This window comes from Tachysurus vachellii, chromosome 16 (assembly GCF_030014155.1).
Source record: "Tachysurus vachellii isolate PV-2020 chromosome 16, HZAU_Pvac_v1, whole genome shotgun sequence".
Taxonomy (NCBI): Eukaryota; Metazoa; Chordata; class Actinopteri; order Siluriformes; family Bagridae; genus Tachysurus; species Tachysurus vachellii.
Window position 1 is genome coordinate 14575943 of NC_083475.1, and position 21863 is coordinate 14597805.

Sequence of the window (21863 nt, forward strand, 5' to 3'; positions counted from 1 at the left end):
AGAATGTTTCTTGCTGCCAGCACATGGAGCATACAATTACTATACGTCTTATACGGAGTGATTTATATATTCTGGTAATCAGGGCATTAAGCCTTTCAGCACCTGTAACACTAGTGACTATGATATATTGAGTAATTTCCTTTTAAAAAAAAAAATAAATAAAAAAAAAAAGGAAAATTAAGACGATACTGGGATATAAAACACAAAGCTAAAAGCAAGGTCACTGAACCAACCTGGAAAAACTGAGATGACAATCTGATTGCATGACTGCAGTGCATGTATGCTGTAACACAACCCTGCAGATAATCACACAATACTCTCCACTAATATTTTTATTCACGTGTGTGAAACTCATGTCCATACAGAGCAGTTATTTCTCATAATGTTGAATCAGACTTCACTTCTGTATGTTTCTGCCAAACAAAAAAAACAGTCAGCAAATCTTACACACAGAGTGTATTTAGGTCACTGGATGTCTAATACATGCTGTTTACACCATGTAAATCTGCAGATGGTGGGAATGTTAAACTGATGTTTAGGGTCAGGTAAAAAGGGGTGAATAAAGCAGTATTCACTCGCCCAACAGCATCTTCCAACAACGTCTTGGGTTCTTTAATAGAATGTATCTAACAGGTCTCTCTGGGAACCTACGACCTGTCAACCAGCAATTTAGACAGTGAAGAGACAAAAGATGACATTCAAATTGTACAAAAACACCCATTAAAACTGGTCTGGTATGAAAAAAAAAAGGTAACAAACAAGAAAGATGGTCCATAGATCAGGCAGACTGACTTAAACGCTAACGTGTACCCCTGTCAATCCGATAAGAGTCTACAGTGAAGAATGAAAAGAATATATCTCCCCATCATAATCATAAGTAAGCTCATACAGTCTGTCTCTAGGATGTCTGTCCACGTCCCTCAACTCGGCAACAACCAAACGGAGAAAAGCAAAGAATGATGGGGTAAAAAAAAAAAAAAAACATGGGACAAAAAAATGAACATAAGCTTAGAAGCTTAAGAAATAGAACGTCTTCCTTTTTATTTATTTTGAGCTTTTTCATATTTTAAGCCATTTCATGTTTTTAAGCTTTTTGATTTTTTTTTCCCCTCCTATAATTGTTGATTCAATGCAATGCATGAAACAATAAAAGGGTCCCCCAGGATTGTTGCAGCTTTTTGTTTGCAAACGAAGGTGGTGAGTGCGCCAGATGCGGTTTAACTGGTGTCCATGGACTCCATGTTGGCCGAAGAGGAGTCCCTCTGGATGCTGTCGAAGATGGCAGCGAGCTCGGGGTTGGAGCTGATCTGTGACTGAAACTCGCTCATCAGGGGGCTCTTCTCCGCCTCGGGGATGGTAAGCAGAGCGGCCACCGCCCGCATGGCTGACCGCTTCAGCTCATCCTGCTTTTCAAACTCCTGCTTTACAGAGTTTGCCTTTACCTAAAAGAGCAAGAAAGCAGAACAGATTAGCACTTGTTATTGCTACAAGCACACACTATATAATAAAGGATGGACTGCTTGTGGAAGAATCATTTTTATTAACCTTTGTAGTACATGTGGCTCTGAGAGGCTCCACCAGTCTGTCCAACCTCTGCAGTACAGCACTAGGACACAGAGTGGAGAGTCGGGCCAGCATCAGGAACGTCAGCATCTAAATGGGGGTGGATGGGGTTGAAGTACAACATTAGGTGTAGAACACAAAGGCAGCTGTATCTAAACCATGAAGTGGGTGTGACCGAAATCATGGTGTGTGAATACTGCCTCATTTATTATTACCCAAAATAAATAAACTAGCAGCCTAATCTAAACCACCACGACCAGGACTAAGGTGTTAATTAACTGATGTTAATTATGTGGCCCTTTTTTTCCCAGCAAACTACATTTTTTGGGATCCAAGCACTGGCGCATGGCTCTGTGCATACTGCGCATCTCTAGACTAAATTCTCTTTATTTGTAATATCTAATACACTGCAGAGGCTTTGATATGCCTTCAGATTTTTTTTTTGTATTCTTTCATCTTCTGTATTTGACAAATGATCTGTATGGCAAAAAGCTTTGAAGTCATAAAAGATTCATAGCTTGGTGCACTAATGAGGAATAATGCTCTACCTTGATATCATAATGGTCTTTAAGTCCATCTTCGACATGATTAAGAAACTCAAAGATGTCGAGTCTATCGAGGCAGCTGTCTAAAAGAGTGTACATGCACTCGAAAGCAGCCTTCCGGATGTCCAGCCCGTCGTCCACCGTGTGCTTGAACGGACCCATTTCAACCTAACACACACCAAGGACAAACCGGATGAGCGCTGAATGAATTAAGACACTAACAATTAGAACAAATGAGAAGAAAATAAGTTACACCCACCTCTCTAATCAGCTCTTTGCGCACTTTGGTCTCATTGTATAAGTGAGGAAGTACAGTGTCCAAGAGGTCTCGGATAAGTGAGGGCTTATTGTGGGCCGCAGAGTTGAATGTAACAAGAGCTACTCTTCGCACATTAAGGTCTGGGTCTTCCAATGTTTTTAGGAAATCACCTAAAATCATTGTTATGAAACAGAAAAAAAAAAAAAAAGAATTTATTTTTAATTACATTTTTTTTTTAGAAAAGGAGGAGACAATATTTGCAGTCTGAAAGCAAAGAGCTTACCTATGCAGTTTTTCAGTAGAGGATCAATTGTCTGAGGGTGGTCTGAAATTGTAAACTTTACAGCAGTAACTACTGAGCTTCTGGCATAGGATGATCCTGAAAAGAAAAAAAAAAAACGAGCATCAGTAAATGGTACTGCAATGAAAGTAGATAATCAAACCAGAGTATGATTCATCTTCGTCCTTGAGCAGCCCGACCATCACAATGCTATGCAACACTAATGCATTCCACACTTTTCATACCCTCGGCCATCATAAACCTGCTCACATCTTTTCACTTTTCAAATCGAATCTAAGATATGGCACCAGGACCCCTTGTGCAGTTTAACTGCCTCAGCTACATTCACTGATAGAATGAAGTAAAGTAATCTCAAGTTTCACGTATGATGCTTACCTGATAAGAGATAGCCCTTTAGTCTAGGCAGTAGCGTCTCAGGGTCTATAAGTGTGAGCTTGCCCAAGCATTCTGCCACCACGTTGCGGGTGCCTTCCTCTGTACACTCGCAGTGCTTGAGCAACAGAGTCCACACGCTCTCCACGTATGGCTTGAGGCCAGCTACTGATGCAGAGCTGATGATCTCTTTGAGCGAGTGCAGCAGCAGGTACTGACGCTTGGCTTGGCCCGAAATCTCTTGGAGCACAAAAGGCAGGTACTCAGGCAGGTTGCCCACGCTAATGCTGCCCAGTGCATATGAGGCAGCTGACTTGACCTCTTCACTGGCAGAGGAGAAGGCCTCCAGGATCACGGTTTTGAGTTCAGGCTGGCCACTCAGGTCTACATGGTGACCCACCTCACCCAGGGAGAGCAGGGCCAGCAGGCGGATAGAGTCAGTAGAACGCGAGTTCTTGACGTCCTGGATGAACTGACCGACAACAGCTGGCCCCTCTTTAGGGCAGGCACGGGTGAGGGCTGCCACGCACTTGGCGATGGAGTAGTAGGACTGCTTGTGGGTGAGTGAGGCACTCTGTGCATACACAGGGCTGGTAAGCATGCGTAGCAGGTCCATGTAGCCAAGGCTGGCTGTGCCAGTGCCCACTAGAGCTTGGAAAAATTCTAGCATAGCACCAAGAGCACCACCCTGCAGCAGGGGTGAGCGCACTAGCGCAATGAGCTCGGAAAGGATGGAGCCACTGATCTTGGCAAGAGAGTCTGGGTGCACGCGGGCCAGTGTGGTCAGGAAGCTGATGGCCATCTGTGAGACGTGCATGTCACTCTCACTGATGAGCGGCGGCAGCTCATCTAGCACAGCGTCAATCATGGCTGGTGTCACACTGTCACTGTAGTTCTTAACCAGTATGTCTAGAGCTGCCAAAGTGCTCAACTTCAGCGCCCGTTGATTCTTGCGCAGAAACGAGGCTAGGATCGGAACTGCATCGGCTAGGATGGGACGCAAGTCGATCTTGAGAGGCGAGCCAGCAATCAGTGTCAGAGCTTTCACCGTAGTCAATCTAGTGATCTCGTTCCTCAGCCGCTCCAGAAAGATGCAGAGCGTGCCTGGGAGATCTGCACCCAGACTGTCACCAAGGTTGCAGATGATCTGGCCCATGCAAGAGATGGCACGCTCTTTAACCTCTTGATCAATGTCAGCTGCCTTGAGACGCTTGATGGTGCAGGCAAAGAGGTCACTAATGTAGGGCGAGGCATCAAAGGCATCCGTTTGGTCAAGGGGCCGGATTACCCGCACCAGCTGTTGGGTGACCAACAGGGCTTCTGAGGTGATCTTGTAGAAGGGATCGCCCACACAGGCAACTACAGGGGGCACCAAGGCCTGAACGTGGGGGTGGAAGACTTGAGGCTGGTGATTGCACAGGATCACATATAAACAGGACAGGGCATCAATCTTCAGATTGGAGGAGCTTGATTTGTCATTTAGAGAGAATATGATTCCTAAAGAAAAAAAAAAAAAAAGTGTGAATATTGCACAGTATTGTTATTTGCACTACCATGCACTTCTCACACTCATATTTAATACTCATACTGTTTATTGTATCACATCTACATTTTTTTGTATAGTATAATGTTATTTATGTCTTTTTGTATAGTCTATACACAATATAGTCTATAGTATAATGTACGTTATTTTTGAGAGTCACAAAGAGCTGGAACCAAATTCCTTGTGTGTGTGTCAACGCACTTGGCCAATAAACCTAATTCTTATAGAATGAATAAAAAAAAATAATAATAATTAAAATAAATAAATAAATAAATAAATAAAAAAAACATAGGGAGCCTTTAAAATAGAATGCGGGCATTATATAGAAAGCAGAGGTTTACCCTTACCCATAATAAATTGTTTAAAACACCAGTGATTCTCACATTCTTTTTATAAAAGTCAGCAAAGCAAACAAAAGAGATCATTTTTGGAGAGTTGAAAAATTCTGCTTCTTCAAATCTGTGTGTGTAATTTAGAACATGTGTTACATCATTTTTCACAATCCTCATATTAAGTCATCATTCTATCAGGTCCTAATATAAACTTGAACAAGTGTGAGTAGAAAACATTCAGGCCAACGTAAAATCCAGGGAAAGCCAGAGGCACATACCTGGGATGAGCACTGGGATGTGCTGGGTCAGAGCCCCAGGGAGCACATTTACCAGCTCTGTCAGCATGTTGAAGCAGCACTGCCTGGTCTTCACACTCTTCTCCTTCATTTGTTTATGCAGGGCTTTCACAATCATGGGCACCTACAAAAACAAGCAACTTTTGTTTAGAACTTCAAAATATTTAAGTGATGCCATGTGTTTTGCTTATGAAACATGAATGTGTGTGTGTACTGTATGTACAGAGGATCACACACACACACACACACACACAGGGTTCCCACTCTTTTTCAGAGATCATTTTCCAGGACATTTCAAATTTAGCAAAAAAAGACAAGGCTCATAGATTCACGGCCTAAAGCAATATGTTCTTCTCTCCAGAAGTCTTAAAAACAACGTACACTTTATGGCTATTACTTAACTATACTTTTAAAGACAATGTGTCATGTGAATGAAATTTCAACCTTTATAAAATAAAAAGACAGCACATATTAATACCCTTTCCTTTCTCAGGCCAATGCCGTCATGCATGCTTTAGTTTGCTGTGCATTCCCTTTGCACATGATATTCAGATTAACAAGGTTAATATAACCTGCTTACCCGTCACCATTTGCTGAAAACATTCGAGCACTTAAACCATTCCTAGCACCTGAAACCGCCAACACAAGATAGCGGCATCCGTCACAGCGAGATTAAACAACATAACAAAAAACCCGTCAAAACTCAGTGTCCCTGAACAGAGCGCTTTCTGTTACTAACGTTAATTGTTTTGACTAGTTGTAAACTGTTCTTTAAATGATCAAGAACATTTAAAAATAATAATTTTCTAGGACAACAAGATTTTTTCCAGGACAATTTATGTTTTCTCTCATTTTCCATGTGTTGTCCAGGACTGGAACGTTGGTCATTAATTTTCCAGGATTTCCAGGACGCGTGAGACACGCACACGCACGCACGCGCTCGCACGCACGCACACACACGCGCACGCGCACACACACACGCACACACACGCGCACACACGCGCACACACGCGCACACACGCGCACACACACACGCACACACACACACACGCGCACACACGCACACACACACACACGCGCACACACACACACGCGCACACACACACACGCGCACACACACACACGCGCGCACACACACACGCGCGCACACACACACGCGCACACACACACACGCGCACACACACACACGCGCACACACACACGCGCACACACACACACGCGCACACACACACACACACACACACGCGCACACACACACGCGCACACACACACACGCGCACACACACACACGCGCACACACACACACGCGCACACACACACACGCGCACACACACACACGCGCACACACACACACGCGCACACACACACACGCGCGCACACACACACGCGCGCACACACACACGCGCACACACACACACGCGCACACACACACACACACACACACGCGCACACACACACACGCGCACACACACACGCGCACACGCACAAATATAGACTGAGTGTGTTCCACCTGGCTCTGTAGCATTGTGAGCGGAGTCTCGCCTTGCTCCATAGCATCCGGGTCACACAGCCAGCTCTGGGCGGGCCGTGTCTGTTTGAGCAGGGACAGGTAGGCATGAAACACGTCAGCCTTTACGTTCTCCTCACGTTCCTTAAAGCGGGCAATAAGTGCTGGGGAGACTGTGCGGTAGAACTCAGGCAGCATCTCATGCCGGGTGCTCACCACAGCATCCAGGCATTTAGCTGCAGCCCGCCGCACCTTCCAACTCATGTCATCATCATCACTGTATTCATCATCACTTCCTGCAATGGTTTTGAGCAGCAGAGTTAGTGACACGTAGGTAAACAACAAGCCACAAATGTAGAGCTACTGTTACAATTACTTCATTGAGCAAAGTCTCCAAAGCAGTAATTGTAACAGTAGCTCTATGTGCTTCTGCACAGAACCCGCCTTTAACCCCCTTGACTCAATTGAAAGAGCAGAAAAACGTTGCGTCTCAAAGTCCCAATGCCTCTCAGTTCAGCTGTATGAGTGAGAGATGCCTTTAAGTGCACAGTGATCTAAACACTCTGAAGCTCCTCTATAGTAGAGTAATATCCTCTATAGTGAGTGATAGAGCCATACAAAAAAACACAACTTCATATGCAAAGAAATGAACAGGAGGAGGAAAAAAAAAAAAAAACGAAGGACCTGTATTTGTCCTGGTCACACGCTCAAGCTGTTATATCTGATATAATTGCCTGAAGACAGTCTGGCACACCACCCACACCCTGAATATGAAACGAGTGCCATAAGTGAGCTCATGTGAAAGACCAGTGATCAATCTGCTGCTTTCAGGAAGTGTCATAAGTTCCAGCAGACTCAATATGGAGAACAGAACCAAACTGGTTTTAGAGGAAAACAAAGGATTTGGTCCTTAATCCACCCAGCAAAGGCTGGATAGAGACCGGGGCAGTCTTCATCCTACATCTCGTCTTAAATACCTTGGTAGTCTTCATCAACACCGTCTGCATCCATTGCATTCTCATCTTCATCCTCGTCATCGTAGTTATAGTTGGGGTCATAGGTTAAGTACTTGAGGCAGATGTTGATGACTGTTGGGACATGGGGGTAAACTTCCTTTGGACACCTAGGTACAGAAGCAGAGAGTGTGTTACTGGATTAGACACAGTTCTGAATACTATTCAAAATTATTGCACATGCCCAGTTGGGATACAGTAGGCTGTGTTCTCTTCTGTTCAGCTCTCAGTCTATACAAGCTTATCTTGGAAAAACACAAGCAGATAATCCTCTCTACATATCTGTCAGTTCTCCAGCTGAAGAAATACAGAGTGCGCTTAAAACCCACAGAAAGCACACTTCTTGAGAGTAGTAAAAGTGAAATGCTGTAAAGAGAAAAAGGGTGGCTGGCTGAAATTCATTTCCCCTACTGGAAGCCACTATAATGAGGTGATGTGGAGATAAGGAGATGAGGTGACTGTGAATAAGCAAGAACAAGTATTCGCTGACATTTATGAGGCTGAATCCACAGCATCAGACTGCCGAATGGTGTCTATTTTCCCATCTAAGGTGTTTTATATAGAAAGCAAAGCAAATACTTTACCTTACACTTCACTTGACTGTCTCCCCCCCGCACCCCCCACGTCATCTGAAGATCTCACCCTCTATTAAGAGAACTAAGGCTACACCAGAATCTTCCTTTCCCCAGGAATCTGAGCACTCACTCAAGCATTATTATTATTACTCAGCATTTAAATAGCATTCGGTTGGGAGGGGTTGATCTCTATGAACTCACACACACAAATCTTGACACTGTACGAGGTTTTTACTTCCTTGATGAACTTGCTAATGAATTTATTTGTCCGTCGGTGTAGATGCGAACCAGTTCTGCGAATACAAACCTCCTGACGAAGGACTCAAATGCTTGTATGCAGTATTCCCTCAGCTCGTCATCATCAATGTTACAGAACTTCACCACTAATGGAATGATCTTTTCCAGGTACTCGCCTGTAGAGGATAAGAACAGCACGGTTAACGTTCGTCCGTCTGTTACGTACGTGTCGGCTAATCTTTAAAGCAACAGCTGAAGGACTGAATTTAAAATGTTGTGAAAAATCTATATTGCCTGATAAAGGCTTCTCTATTTAGTCAGGATGAATAAAAGATGTCACATTCGAAACTTAATTAAAAACTAGTAGCAGGAGAGAGAGCGCTACAAAATTGCTTTGAATGCACTTGACTATGTAATCTTGCACATCTTAATGGCTGCTGTCTTTGTCTCATCAAAAAGAGCTGGTAATTGGCCGACGGCTGAACATGCTCGCTAGCACAGCTAACCTAAATGACTTTTCACTTCATTTCACCCGCGCCGGTCTGGGTGCGTCTCAGCGGTGCCGACGTGGGACGGCGCACAGTGACGAGGTGACAGGTAATAACGGTGTGCCGGCAGATCCGTTGCCAGTCAAATACTAACGTACGAAGAACTTGCTCAGCCTGCTTCCAGAGCGCACTCTGTATTTTCTGATCGGTACTCCAGGTGCAGCTTGGGGACTCTCAGAGTTCCCTGAAGCACAGCCACGTGCTCAACGTTTTCATTTTATTACAGTGGTGGGAATCACGGCCCGGTACCCAAATTATTTTATTTTTTATTGACATTGTCAGTCAGATTGAACTGAACGGGCTTAATAAAACTCAACAAACAAGCAGATCTATAAACGTCATCTTGAATCTAATGACAAATTTAAATGAAAAGATGTCCTAGACGAAAAAAGCTGAGAAATAAAACGCTCTATGGCTCCATTATCGCAGATATATGATTAACGTGTCTAATATCTTAATAGATTATGTTTGTTGAAAAAAATTCTGCACCAAGCGGATTAGCAGAGATCCTGGATCTGAACAACAATAATCTATAAAAGTGGCTATTCCTGTTATTCTACAAACGTGCAATGAATTGTGTAAAAGGAAATAAAACAAAAACAAAAAACATTACGCAGGTGAATAAAGCAAAGTTCAGACTGGAACAAAACCCCTCAGTAACCCTAAAGCACTGTAAATTAAAAATAAATCTGACAATATACATACATGTATATTAATAGATACAAAAAAAAAAATTCATACTGAATTCACATTCTCATGTACCTCAACATTCAAACATGACTTCTGAGGGCTTCCCTTATTCCAGCGTAGGTGTATATGTGAGGGTTTATTACATTTTGTTTAGAATATCAAAAGGGATTATTAACGGATTATTAGGCTGCATGTAAACAAGTCTAGTAAGCCATTCAGGAACTCAAAGCAAGCAGAACTAAAAATGTGCCCCGGGACAAAATGTTACCATTGTGATTGCAAATGTGGTGTATTCCAGATAAGCACTATTACAGTTTGATCTGGTTTATGTGTAAAGCACACGAAATGACGACTTTAAAAAGAAAGACTAGAAAGCTTCCACGCGGATAAACTGCGTTTTCTCACCGATTCTGTGGCCAGCTTGTCGACTGATGGCGGCGATGCATTGGATATAAGTGCGAGTGGTGGACATGGAGTCGTTGCGCGAGAGCTCGGACAGTAAGTGCTCGATGAGGTCTACGAAGACAAGGTTCCCACAGCTCATGACCAGATGACCCAGAGCTATAATGGTCCTCTTCCTCACAGCCAGCCGAGGGCTGGTCAACTGGGGCAGCAGGCAGCTCAGGATGGAGGGGTGGAAGTTCACCAACAGGCCTCCTTGTCTAAACAATAATATCAGAACCCATTAGCTATGTCAAGCATAGCTTTATCTTTGAAACTATACTTAAAAAAAAAAGACCAACATACGAGTGTGTGTGCCTGGACATACACAGTGCTCTTATTAGCAAGCCTTGGGATGTGAATGTTCACAGCAATACCTCTTCAGGTTTATCTTCCCCTTCAACCAATTATATCATCATTTTGACATTCTGATGCTTTGCTTATTTCTAATTAAATCTACATGGTCTTTCTTAAATTCATCTACATAAAGCACCAATACTGTTTCTTTTTATGTTTAGAAAAAACAAGCACATGGATATGATTCTGAGTAGAACAGAGGTGTTGCTAATTCACTTTTTTCTTTAGAATAAATATACGTGACTATAAAATATGAAATCATCTGCAAGTACAACATTTAAAACATTGGTCTAAAAATTGACTAGAGCTCTAGTCCTTTGAATCGTGATGTTCATCAACATAAGATATTGGCATCAATATTCATGGTTTTGTTTTTGCATCTAAACCCATCGCTGCCATTTAAACTGTTTATGGTTCAGAATTCAGCCGTATAAACATAATCACAAATTGTGGGCCAGTCAGAGCCCTACTTAACTGCTGACAGTATAATAAAATTAGATCTGAAAATTGTATAAATCAGCTAGAATGGCAGCGAAGCCAGGAGCTCTATGAGCCCATGCAGCTCTGTGGTTCTCCATGGCATACTGAAAAACTAGAAATGGCCTGGTCAAAATTAACTCACAGCTGTACTTCATTTTCTCACAACGTAGGAGACGTCATGCAGTGCTGATCAAAGCACATGGTGACTTTACTCTGTAGTTAAAGCCAAAGAAATTAGAGCATGGATTAACTTTCTGCCACTGGGTTAAATAACTTATCCCAGCCTAGATCTAAGGTGTCTTTTCTTATTCTTCTGTTGATCTATTTATTTTTAGAAAACCAAAAATGTCTGTTAGACGCACTTCTGTGTACCGATAATATCTGTATTCTAATGAAATAAAGAGGACAGAGAGAGGCAGATCATCATTTTCACATCAGCGTGTCTGAGTGTACCTGCACAGCATGTCAGCCATGATGTCCAGCGCTTCGAGCTGCACTGACACATCCTCCTGCTTGGCAATGGCACTTGTGAGACGGCCGGTTATTTTTTTACAAACACTGGCAGCGAGGGCAGACCCTGCGGGGGGGAAACAGAACTGTAAATGTGACTGTACTTAAGAACACTGTGTTCTGAAGAGAGAAATGTAGAGGAATATTACCGCTAGATGCTGGTGGGAGCTCTCCGATCACCGTCTTCAGACCGATGCTGGAAATGTCTCGAAGCTGCTCTTTATCTGACAGCATGTTCGTGCACAACGTGTCCACGATCGTCTCAACCTGGTACTCCTTTACTTTGCTCACGAGCGGTCCCAAACTACGACACAAAATCGCCAGCATTCTAACAACAACTTAAAACAGATTTTATTTGTTTTTTTTCTTCATGCTCCAAGATGATTTTATTTTTTTAGAGCTTTTAAAGAGCTGCGATCGGTGCAGGATGAAGAAACAAAATGGCAATTCAGTTGTTTCATTATTCATTTTAGGGGTGGACTTTATCTATAAACTAACTACAGAAGTGGATCACAGTCTGAGCTTTAGCTTTGTAGCTGTGTTCTTGTTATCTGCTGGATAAGCGGAAAGAAAACATATCCTTGCTATTGACTTTTCAAAACAGAGCTTTATATTTGGTGCGCATATGTAAAAAGAATGCATTTCTGAGCCACGTGTTGCACGTCGATACTGTAGTTCTAGATGTGAATCCCACCACCAACACATCCACATCCAAGATCCTGACTTACAATCAAACCTGCATGATAACTGCTGATACTGAAAGATCGCCCTCCTCTAATAAACGACGTTCATCTGGTAAAAACTTTCATCCGCGAGGTAAAAAGCATCTCGTTCCTAATCTGGTGTCTGTAGATAAACAGGTAGCTAATTTAAACAACAATCACCTCATTTAAATGTACTGATCAAAAACAAACTTTTCCCAACTCTGTACGGAGTAATGTTCTTTTCCACTGTTTTTTTTTTTTTTTTTATGAAAAGAAATGGAAAATAAACGGTTGATCCGCTGCGATTTTCTCAGGATTATGTTAATGAATGTAAATGAAGGCAAATTTACTCTGATGCTTAGCACTAAACCACTCTGCTCTGTCAATCATCAACATTTAACACAGCTGTAGTCTCATTGAGCTGCGATTTCCCTGACAGTCTAAAAAAAAAAGAGGTAACATGCAATCATGGTGAGGACAAAACTAACAACATAGTCAGCATTCTTTCAGCTCGGTGTTGCAGACACAAATAATACGAGCTGCAACACATAAATGTGACATAAATGTGTTAAAGAGCCACTGTGGTGGTGTGTGGGCAAGACTTTTTTCATCTAGACACATAAAAACAATTCTACCAGCACATTCCTGCTAGTACCATTTCACTGCCAGGTTCTGAACTTCTCCGTTTTTGTCTTCCAGAAGTTTAAGGATCATCTTGACCACTTTCCGCTCGCTGTCGTCATCCAGCTTGATCGAGTCCTTCTGCAGCTCTGACATCAAGTCATTAGTGGCCATGAATCTGTAAGAACACAAGACATGCCGATTAAGCTATGAACCTACAGCTCTACAGATTCGACTGAGGTACAAAATACAAGTGTGTTTTTCCTTTGAACGTAAAGCTCATTAAGAGTTGCGCTTTTCACTTGGAGACATGAGCAGTAAAGCCATTTCAAGCTGTTTTCTTCTGCAAGCTCTTTATTTCCAATCTGTATGCTAGTGAAGCGATGTGTAACATCACCGATGATGTTCATGCCAGACTGAAAAGCTTTACAGTGGTGTACATAAGATTACTTTGAAAAACTAAAGTCAATTTCCCCCCAAAACAACCCACCCCCACCCCGGGAATCACACGTGGGAAATACGTAATACAACATGGCAGCGTGCTCTGACTAAACCAAAGAGCTTGTTTCCAAGAGAGGCGCGGTTTCTTTAGTCGTATTGTAGTGGTTCAGGTTCGCGACTTTAGACATTGAACAAGACAAAGCGCGCTGTGAAATTTGTCTGAAGTTTCTGGCAACTAAAGTGTGTGTGGCGCTGCGAGCTAAAGAAAAGAAGAAAAAAAAAGAAAAAAAAAAAGACAGCAGTAGCCCCAAAACACCAGCTAAAAAGCAGAAAAACATAGCGGACACATTTCTCACTGCATCCCATATGACAAGCAGGGGCCTCGATGGAAAGATATTACTGATGCTGTGGCACGTTACATCGCTAAAGACATTCTGCCCATATACACAGTTGAAAAGCCTGGATTTATTCATGTGCTCAAAATAATCGACCCACGATACGAGCTTCTAAGCCAAAAGTATTTTTTAGAAGTTGCTCAAAAAAAATAAATCTATCCTATAGTCTCTGGTGTTTTATTCGTTTTTTTTAATAGATTCTTATACATATAGATTCAAATTAGAGGACATTTTGCCCAGCTCTAATGGGAAGCATTTAGTCTGTCTTATATTTGACTGAACTGCCAACTGGATGATAATTCAATAATATGCTAATTCCCACAAATAAAGCAGCTCTCCTTGTCACACAACAGCTACCAACCAGGAAGGGGTTAAGGTCAATACGTGCTCATCATAAGACAAATAAAGCAACGTTCATATCTTTACAAACAGCTGCATCACAGGACAGCCTAACACACAGAGTAAAGCTCTGTCTGCCCTCTTCCACGTAATTGAGCGCTGGCTAGCGTTGCTCTTATTGACAGAGGAGAGAGACTATGCCATTCCTCCCACTTGAAGAGCATGGTTATAGAAAGCTCTGGCATCACTGGGTTTCAAACTATTTCAAATAGATTAGCATTGTAACCTGCTAAACAACCATCCACCCAACACTTGCCAGTGAATTTCACAGAAGATAAAATCCAAACAAACACGTCCACTCTGTTTAGTGTCCCCTCCAAAGCCACACGTAGAAAACATGGTAGAACACCTGAATGCTAAAAGAAGTCCTTCAGCATCCTGACCTGACAAGCATTGAGACCGACAGGCAAGTAAAGATGCATTACAGTCCAGATTGGTTAGATAAAGGTGGTGCACATCATTTTGTTTTGTCCCCCCTACAATCGTTATAGACCCTGTAGTGGCACTGAGACCAGAGTTTCACATCAGAGGAAATATTTTATTGATAGCTGCCGGCTGGAGTAAAACAGCCAGTCTCTGACACTGAAGACTGGCATTATAAACTTAGCAGAAATACATCCAGATGCCACATCCTCACAGGTAATACTCAAGAGCTAATTTAAACACATTCGCCTCTCATCTTGTATGTCAGCATTTGGTAAACTCATCATAACCCACTTTGGGATAAAACCAGAGTGGATTAGCTTTTAGGCTTCTATCCTGCCTGGGCGTGAACATCAAAGCTGCTGAGTCTGAGCTTGAGAAGTAGGGGGAAAAAATTACAGCATCCAAACTGAGGCGCATGCCTCCATCACACAGACACATACAGCCTGTGAACAGCTGCTTTGGCAGGGGTTTGATGGGAAGCAATTTTTAGAGAGCTGAAGACAGGATGAATAATGCATAGGGGTCCAATCAACTGCGGGGTAAATGAACGTCTGCACAAGGAAACAAAATGGCGAGCAAGCAAACCTTCCAATGGGGTAATTTTATGATGAAAGAGGAAATCGGAGCACACAGCAGATGAAGATTTAACAGGCATTTTTACAAACCTTTGAGAGCCGCAAGGGCTGATAACGTGATACTCTTAGCAACATGGAAGCATCTTAAACCATTCAGTGCTGAACCTTTGCTTGTTACTTAAATCTACAGTGACCAGAAATATAAGCGTAGAATGTTCATATGATATTAAAACTACAGATGGGCTTTCTGTCTAATATTTAACCAATCAAATATATGTTAGAGTTAGGAAAAGGATTTTCAGTAACCCACTAGAGCATAGGTCACTAACAGGCGGACCGCGGTCCGGGTCCGGACCCAGAAGCTGCCCAATCCGGACCCGGACCTACTGTACAGCCAAAACAAAAGGTTATGATTTAAAACTTGACGAAGCGCTTCTATTTTACTGCCGCAGTTTTTGCAGTCTTTACGGTAAAGGTAACGGAAAAGCACAGACCAATCAAGTCTGTGCATTCCTGAAGTAAACACTGCGACTCAACAGTGCAAGACAGGTGAGAGAGAATTAGAGTAAAGTTACACATGAAGTAGAAAACAAAGGGAGAGAAACAGACGCGTGAGATGGAGAAAGGGAGAGAAACAGACGAGTGAGACGGAGAAAGGGAGAGAAACAGACGAGTGCAGACGGACGGAGACTGATGTCTGTTCACACGTCACACTTCACCAGAATGTCTCATATTATGAGGCATTGTGAAATACCATTATGAGACGACAAAAATTTTTTTGAACAAACATATCCACTCTAATCTGAAGACAGTGTCCCTGAGAAAGAGGGAAGTAGCCCTATACATCCTGACCATGTTTGGCTCTACATACAACTGCGAGGCAGCTTTCTCTACAATGAACATAATCCAAACTAAATATGGTTCCAGGGTCACTAATGAGCACCTCCACATGTGTATGAGAGCGGCCCTGACTCCATTCAAGCCCAGGTTTAAAATCCTGCCAAGCCAAGCTAGTCCTCAGTTCTCTCACTGAGATATAAAAGAGAAAGTTAAGCACTTTATTTAAACATACACAATTTTCACATTTTATTTATTTTCTCTTATTTTGAAATGTAGCCTTACTTTTATTTATTTAATGAGAGAACATTATACATACAATCATACATATGTATAATTCAGTTCTATGTTACGTAACAATAAATATTGTCAAAAGGTTTTTGAATTGTACTGAATTTATTTGATTTGACAGTCAGGTATTGATTGCTTGCAGATGTTGATACAACTACTAGGCTACTTAAATATATATATCACACTAACTAGTTTGACATTATGATCTTCCGAAACTTTGCTTCAAGAAATTTTCTCTTACTGGACCTCTTTAAATTTTAGTTGAATACCTCTGCACTAGAGGGAAAATGATAGTGTGTTGTAATGAAGTTTCATTTTCTACTGCAATTTCCTTTCTCTTCTTAATGGCATTACACAGGTCTGACTGACAGAAATATTGAAGAGCAAAAAAGCTTTACTGAATGTCAGATCGATAGCTCGGCTTGTAGCCCTACAGTTAGAGCTCGATCTTAGTTAAAAGAAATTTTATGTAGGTTATAATAATCTAACAGCCAGTACAGATAAGTGGATTTATTGTGTCACACACTGGTGAAATGAAAGCATAAATGGTGTGTAGAATTTAAAAGCGGTGCCTGGTGTAAAATAAAAACTGTGGCGAACAGCTGAAATTGTAGTTTCGATGTACAAGGAGCTTAATCCGCAAACCTGAGGTACTGAATGTGCCTCCATGGTAGTGCACATTTCACAGAGTTGTACTGAACGTTACTGAAAATGTTTTCTCTCTGACCCGTGAGCTTCATATCTGACCACTGCTCCATCCTGCTGTGGAGCAACAATCACCTGCTCCAGAGACTTGACGGTGTGTTGTGCATCCAAATGTTCTCCCTACATATAGCCTTTTCTTTTTCATATTCTCTTACAGGCTTCCTGCATAACAAACATTATTTGGAAGCTGGCAGTTCAATCAATTAGCTGGTTATTTGTATATGCAGAATAAAAACACCTTGACCTGTAATATGCTACACTATTGCACGTGTGACTAAACTCTTCACTCCTGAACTCTCTCATGAGAAACCTTCTCTACAAATAATGCCTCAGGAGCTCTAAGGGCTTCAGCAGGCATGCACATGGAGAAATATTTAAAAACAACACTGGCACTGCTGAACAAAACTAAACAAAACAGCTATAGATTTTTTTGGCTGAGCATGCCGGCACCTCCCTGCATGTTAAGTTTGTTCTTTTGGCTCTGCAAGCCTCGCTCCTATTCATCACATAATGACAAAATGATAAATACTTACAACATAAGTACTGTTTTACACAGTGCAATTTCAGCAGTGGTTTCTACCACGCCGTGCAGAAAATAGTGTCACACAAACAGTAAATAGCCCTCGGTATAATAGAGGTAATGCAATGTGTAGGGAAAATGTCTTTAAAAGATGAAGAAGAGGAATTTTGAGTTATTTGTAGGTAAAGAGGACAACATGGCTTGACCAATTTTTTAAAATGAGCTTGAGGTAATAGATATTTTTCTGTCCGTTCATATGTTTCCTTTATGTTTGACAATCTGTAGCTGTCCCATGAGGTTCACATCCTTCTATTAGAAGTGCCTAACACTCATTACACTGAGCTTTTAAACAAACATTTTAAAATGCCAGATGCACTTAATGACCACTGATCTCTATTTCTGACCAAAGAATTTTTATGCAATGTCTGCAACACCAATATGGTTCTGAAAATTGTGCAATGAAAAGATGAGATTTGTTAATAGAAAATTGTTTATATTGTCATTCTCAAAAAAGAAAGAAGCACAGTCCTGTGCGTTTAAATAAAATACAAGCAAAATACATTTACTTCCTTATCAAGAGCAAATTAAGGGCAGCTTGATGGACCTGGGACTCAAACTCACAACCTTCCAATGCCTTAACCACTAAGCTACCACATCATAGTACCTATACAGTCAGAATTATGTGAACACCTGACCGTCACACCCATATTTGCTTGCAGAATATCCCATTCTGGATTCAATCCCCTTTCAGTGTTATAAAAAAACGCTACCCTTTTAAGAAGGCTTTCCACCCTGATATCAGGTGTGGTCCGGGGTGCAGTCAGTGCTCCAGTACATCCTAACTAATGGTGTTCACTGGGGTTAAGGTCAGGACTCTGTGTGTATGGGACACTCCTGATTTTCTGCTCTAAACTTAACACACTATGTGTTCATGAAGTTCACTTAGTGCACATGTACACTGTCATGATGGAACATGTACATATAATCATATAACGTATACAAACCTTCATACGAAGATTTCATAATACATTTTCCACCACTGAGCTGTATTCTTTTTTAATGGTCGACTAATACCGGTATATCATGACACCGTGATATTTATCATACCGTAAAGGGTTCAAACTCTAACAGCCCTGAGTCAGTGAAAGAGTTGTGCAGCATTAACTTTAACAAACCTTTCAATATTTACAACAAAAACCTACTTGTAACTGGGTTAGGATTATGGGTTAGTTCCCCATCTCTGGTACTGTTTATTCAACTAGACGACACTGTGTAGAAAACGTAAATAAAATAAAGAACCGTGCAAGTGGTGAGAGACAGAAAAGTAGCTGGCTAAGCTAACAATGCTAAGCTAACAGTGCTAAGCTACACCAAGGAGTCAGCTGTTAAATCTTAACAGCAACATTATAAAATACAATGCAATATTATACAATACAAAGCACTTTTATTAATTAATTACTAAACGTACACCCTTGCTAATAGTCTGTAAAGAAAATCCTATACCTGACCAGAAGAGTTAGTTGTTAGCGCTTTAATAAAACATAATAACAACACTGCGATTTAGCTGGCTAGCTAACTTAGCATCTTATACCTGGTGTATATTAGTTAGTACAGGTCGCGTCCAAAAAAAGCAATATTAAAGCTGAGAGATGAGAAAAGAAGGACAAAAACACAATTAAGAAGTATGACTTAACGTAAACAAACAAACATACGAGTGAAAGTCTGACAGCAAAGCTAGCATGCTAAGCTAACGCCTGCTAACCAACTTAACAAAACAGCGGCTGATCCGCGGCCTAGTTAGCCAGCCAATGCTAATGCTAAAGCTAATGCTAAACTCACTCAGTTCATCTCACCATTTTTTTAAAAGCTCCAAGCTCAACGAGTCTGCGGTTGCAACCGTGAGCCATTTCTCTAGCAACCTTCTCCATTATTTACCTGAAATCCTTGTCGCTTGAAGTCATCTTCTCCAGCAGATTAGAGATGTGATATGAAGCACTCGCCATGTTTGCAGTGCTGTGTGAATTACGGCTTTGCTAGCAACCACTTGTAAGTGTGAAGGATGTTTCCTCCTGTTCCTCTGTCTTGCGTTTGCGGCTGCAAAGTAAAGCCCGGTTCTCCACGGTTTCCTCGTGTTTATTCGTCTAGGCTGTAGAGACTGAAGTAGACTTTCATCCCTTTTCAGTTTGGGTGTTTGAATGAAGGTCCGACTTCGCTGTGCAGGAGAAGGAGGAGCTGCGGATCCACACCAGCGCCGTTACACGGGTCAAAGTTGAGGGGAAAATTCTGTGGGTGGGAATTCGGTTCGAGTGGCAGCTGAATTGTCGTATCGATGATCTGGAGACAAAACCAGGAAATGGAAACTCTGTAAGCTGTTTGTTTTTGCGACCTACTGTACATATCGATTTACAAAAACAACTGGAAGTAGAAGTAAAAAAAAAGGAAATAAGGCGTGACAGAAAGGCAATGTTTAAAGGTTTATTAAACAAAGACGACATAAAACATAATAAATAACATTCATACATACTTACATACATTCATACATCATACATACAGGCTTTTCTAAAAAAAAAACTTATCTAAAGGTGTTTATTGGTGAGACACACACACACACTCATTCACTCATTCACACGCATATACACTCACTCACACACACATACACTCATTTACATTTACAGCATTTAGCAGACACCCTTATCCAGAGTGACTTACAACTGAGCAACTGAGGGTTGGAAGCAGGTAAAATGGGCAAGCATAAGGATCTGAGTGACTTGGACAAGGGCCAAATTGTGATGTCTAGACGACTGGCTGAGAGGATCTATGAAACAACTGGTCTTGTGGGATTTTCCCAATGTGGAGAACAATGCAGTTCTATATCCACACTGTGATACGGCACTCTTCATGATGCTCTCATTAGTCCTCCGACAGAATTTAGTGAAGGTACACAGTCATGAGTCAGCAAAGTGAACAGCAGTGGTCTGAGCATGCAGCCCTGAGGGGCTCCAGTGTTTAGAGTGGTGGTGCTGGATATGCTGTTCCTGATCTGGACTGATTGAGGTTTCTCACTCAGGAAGACAAGGATCCAGTTGCAGAGGGAGATGCTCAGGCCCAGCAGGCTCAGTTTCTCGATCAGGTGCTGAGGGACGATTGTGTTGAATGCTGAACTGAAATCTATGAACAGCTTTCGTATATATGTGTCTTTATTGTCCAGGTGGGTGAGAGCCAGATGAAGGTTTGTGGCATAGTCCGTCAATGGAGTTTTGACGATATGCAAACTGCAGGGGGTGCAGTAAAGGTGGTAGCTGGGTCTTGATGTGCCTCATGATGAGTCTCTCAAAGCATTTCATTACTATGGGTGTGAGTGCGATGGGAAGGGATGTTGTGTGATCACAAAGAAATAGAGATCTTTCTGGGACTTTGTTTGGCTAGAGAGGTGGTTTAAAGGGTCAGGTGAATAAATAAACTCTAATAAACTCTTGATTGTCTCAACAATCAAACTATTGATTAGATAAGTACAGATATCCCAGAATTCAACAATAATGTTGTTTTCAATAAATAATTAAGTGACACATTGTTGTTTTTACACTAGCTGCTCCACTGAGAATCATTGCTGATGATTATCTTCATTGTTGTGTCCAGATAAATCACCAGACTATGCTGGACTTGGACCATTTGCAACAGGAATCTGGCACACACCATAAGAGTTGATGATGACATTATATGTCTTTATCCTTGTGTGGTTTGGTAGATCCAGAGCGTATCTGACCATGGATGTGGCAGTCAATCCCAATTTACACACACACACACACATTGAGAAGCTATGTTTGTGCTTCCAAATCTAATACACACACAACTGCAATGGCTATTCTGTGAAAAGGACATTTCTGAACAATCTTGAATATACAAATATCCTATTATAGTGATAAAGTGCAATATAATGCAAATTACAAAGCATGATCAGGCTGCCATTTTAAGTATTCAAGGCAACGGCTGCCAAGTTTATTTCCAAAAGCTGTTTGATTACACTGGCAGTAATCAAGGGCCAATTCATATCCAATTTGCCATAAAAATCCTTTATGATTTCAAAGAATACCCACAACAGCTGTGTACCAAATGCCTCTTCGATGGACAGCAGGTGGCAAAAGCATAAATGGAAATGGAGAAGAGTTTAATGTTTTGGTGAAGAACATAACTATTTTTTCCAGGAGACATTTACTAGTTAACATTATGCGATTAATTAATTGACCACGAAACTATTTTATAGCTTTATGAGCAGTGCACCAGAAGACATTACATTTTAGTTCTGATTTTTTATGTAAGATTATTGAGCATTTGTATATGGGAATGTTTATGTGCGAAGGAATAAGCATACTTCCATTTCGG

General features: G+C 41.6%; 1 protein-coding gene across 1 annotated transcript; it reads right to left on the minus strand.

Annotated features, from left to right (window-relative positions):
* Positions 1 to 314: 314 nt before the first annotated feature.
* On the minus strand, positions 315 to 19776 carry cand1 (cullin-associated and neddylation-dissociated 1). Its single transcript, XM_060889037.1, has 15 exons — positions 19419 to 19776; positions 12929 to 13072; positions 11719 to 11873; positions 11513 to 11636; positions 10187 to 10443; positions 8614 to 8719; positions 7696 to 7841; positions 6722 to 7014; positions 5194 to 5335; positions 3044 to 4537; positions 2651 to 2746; positions 2368 to 2537; positions 2112 to 2276; positions 1546 to 1653; positions 315 to 1442 (listed from the first exon to the last, which is right to left on the minus strand). The coding sequence occupies exons 1-15, from the start codon at positions 19484 to 19486 to the stop codon at positions 1218 to 1220; spliced, it is 3693 nt and encodes a 1230-aa protein (XP_060745020.1). The 5' UTR covers positions 19487 to 19776; the 3' UTR covers positions 315 to 1217.
* Positions 19777 to 21863: the final 2087 nt, after the last annotated feature.

Bases quoted from the DNA above. Each gene is read 5' to 3' on its own strand.
- cand1 (XM_060889037.1), bottom strand. From the start codon at position 19,486: ATGGCGAGTGCTTCATATCACATCTCTAATCTGCTGGAGAAGATGACT. The intron at 13,073-19,418 runs GTAAATAATGGA...GTGTTCTTACAG, and splicing joins TCAAGCGACAAGGATTTCAG to ATTCATGGCCACTAATGACT. The intron at 4,538-5,193 runs GTATGTGCCTCT...TTTTTTCTTTAG, and splicing joins CATCCCAGTGCTCATCCCAG to GAATCATATTCTCTCTAAAT.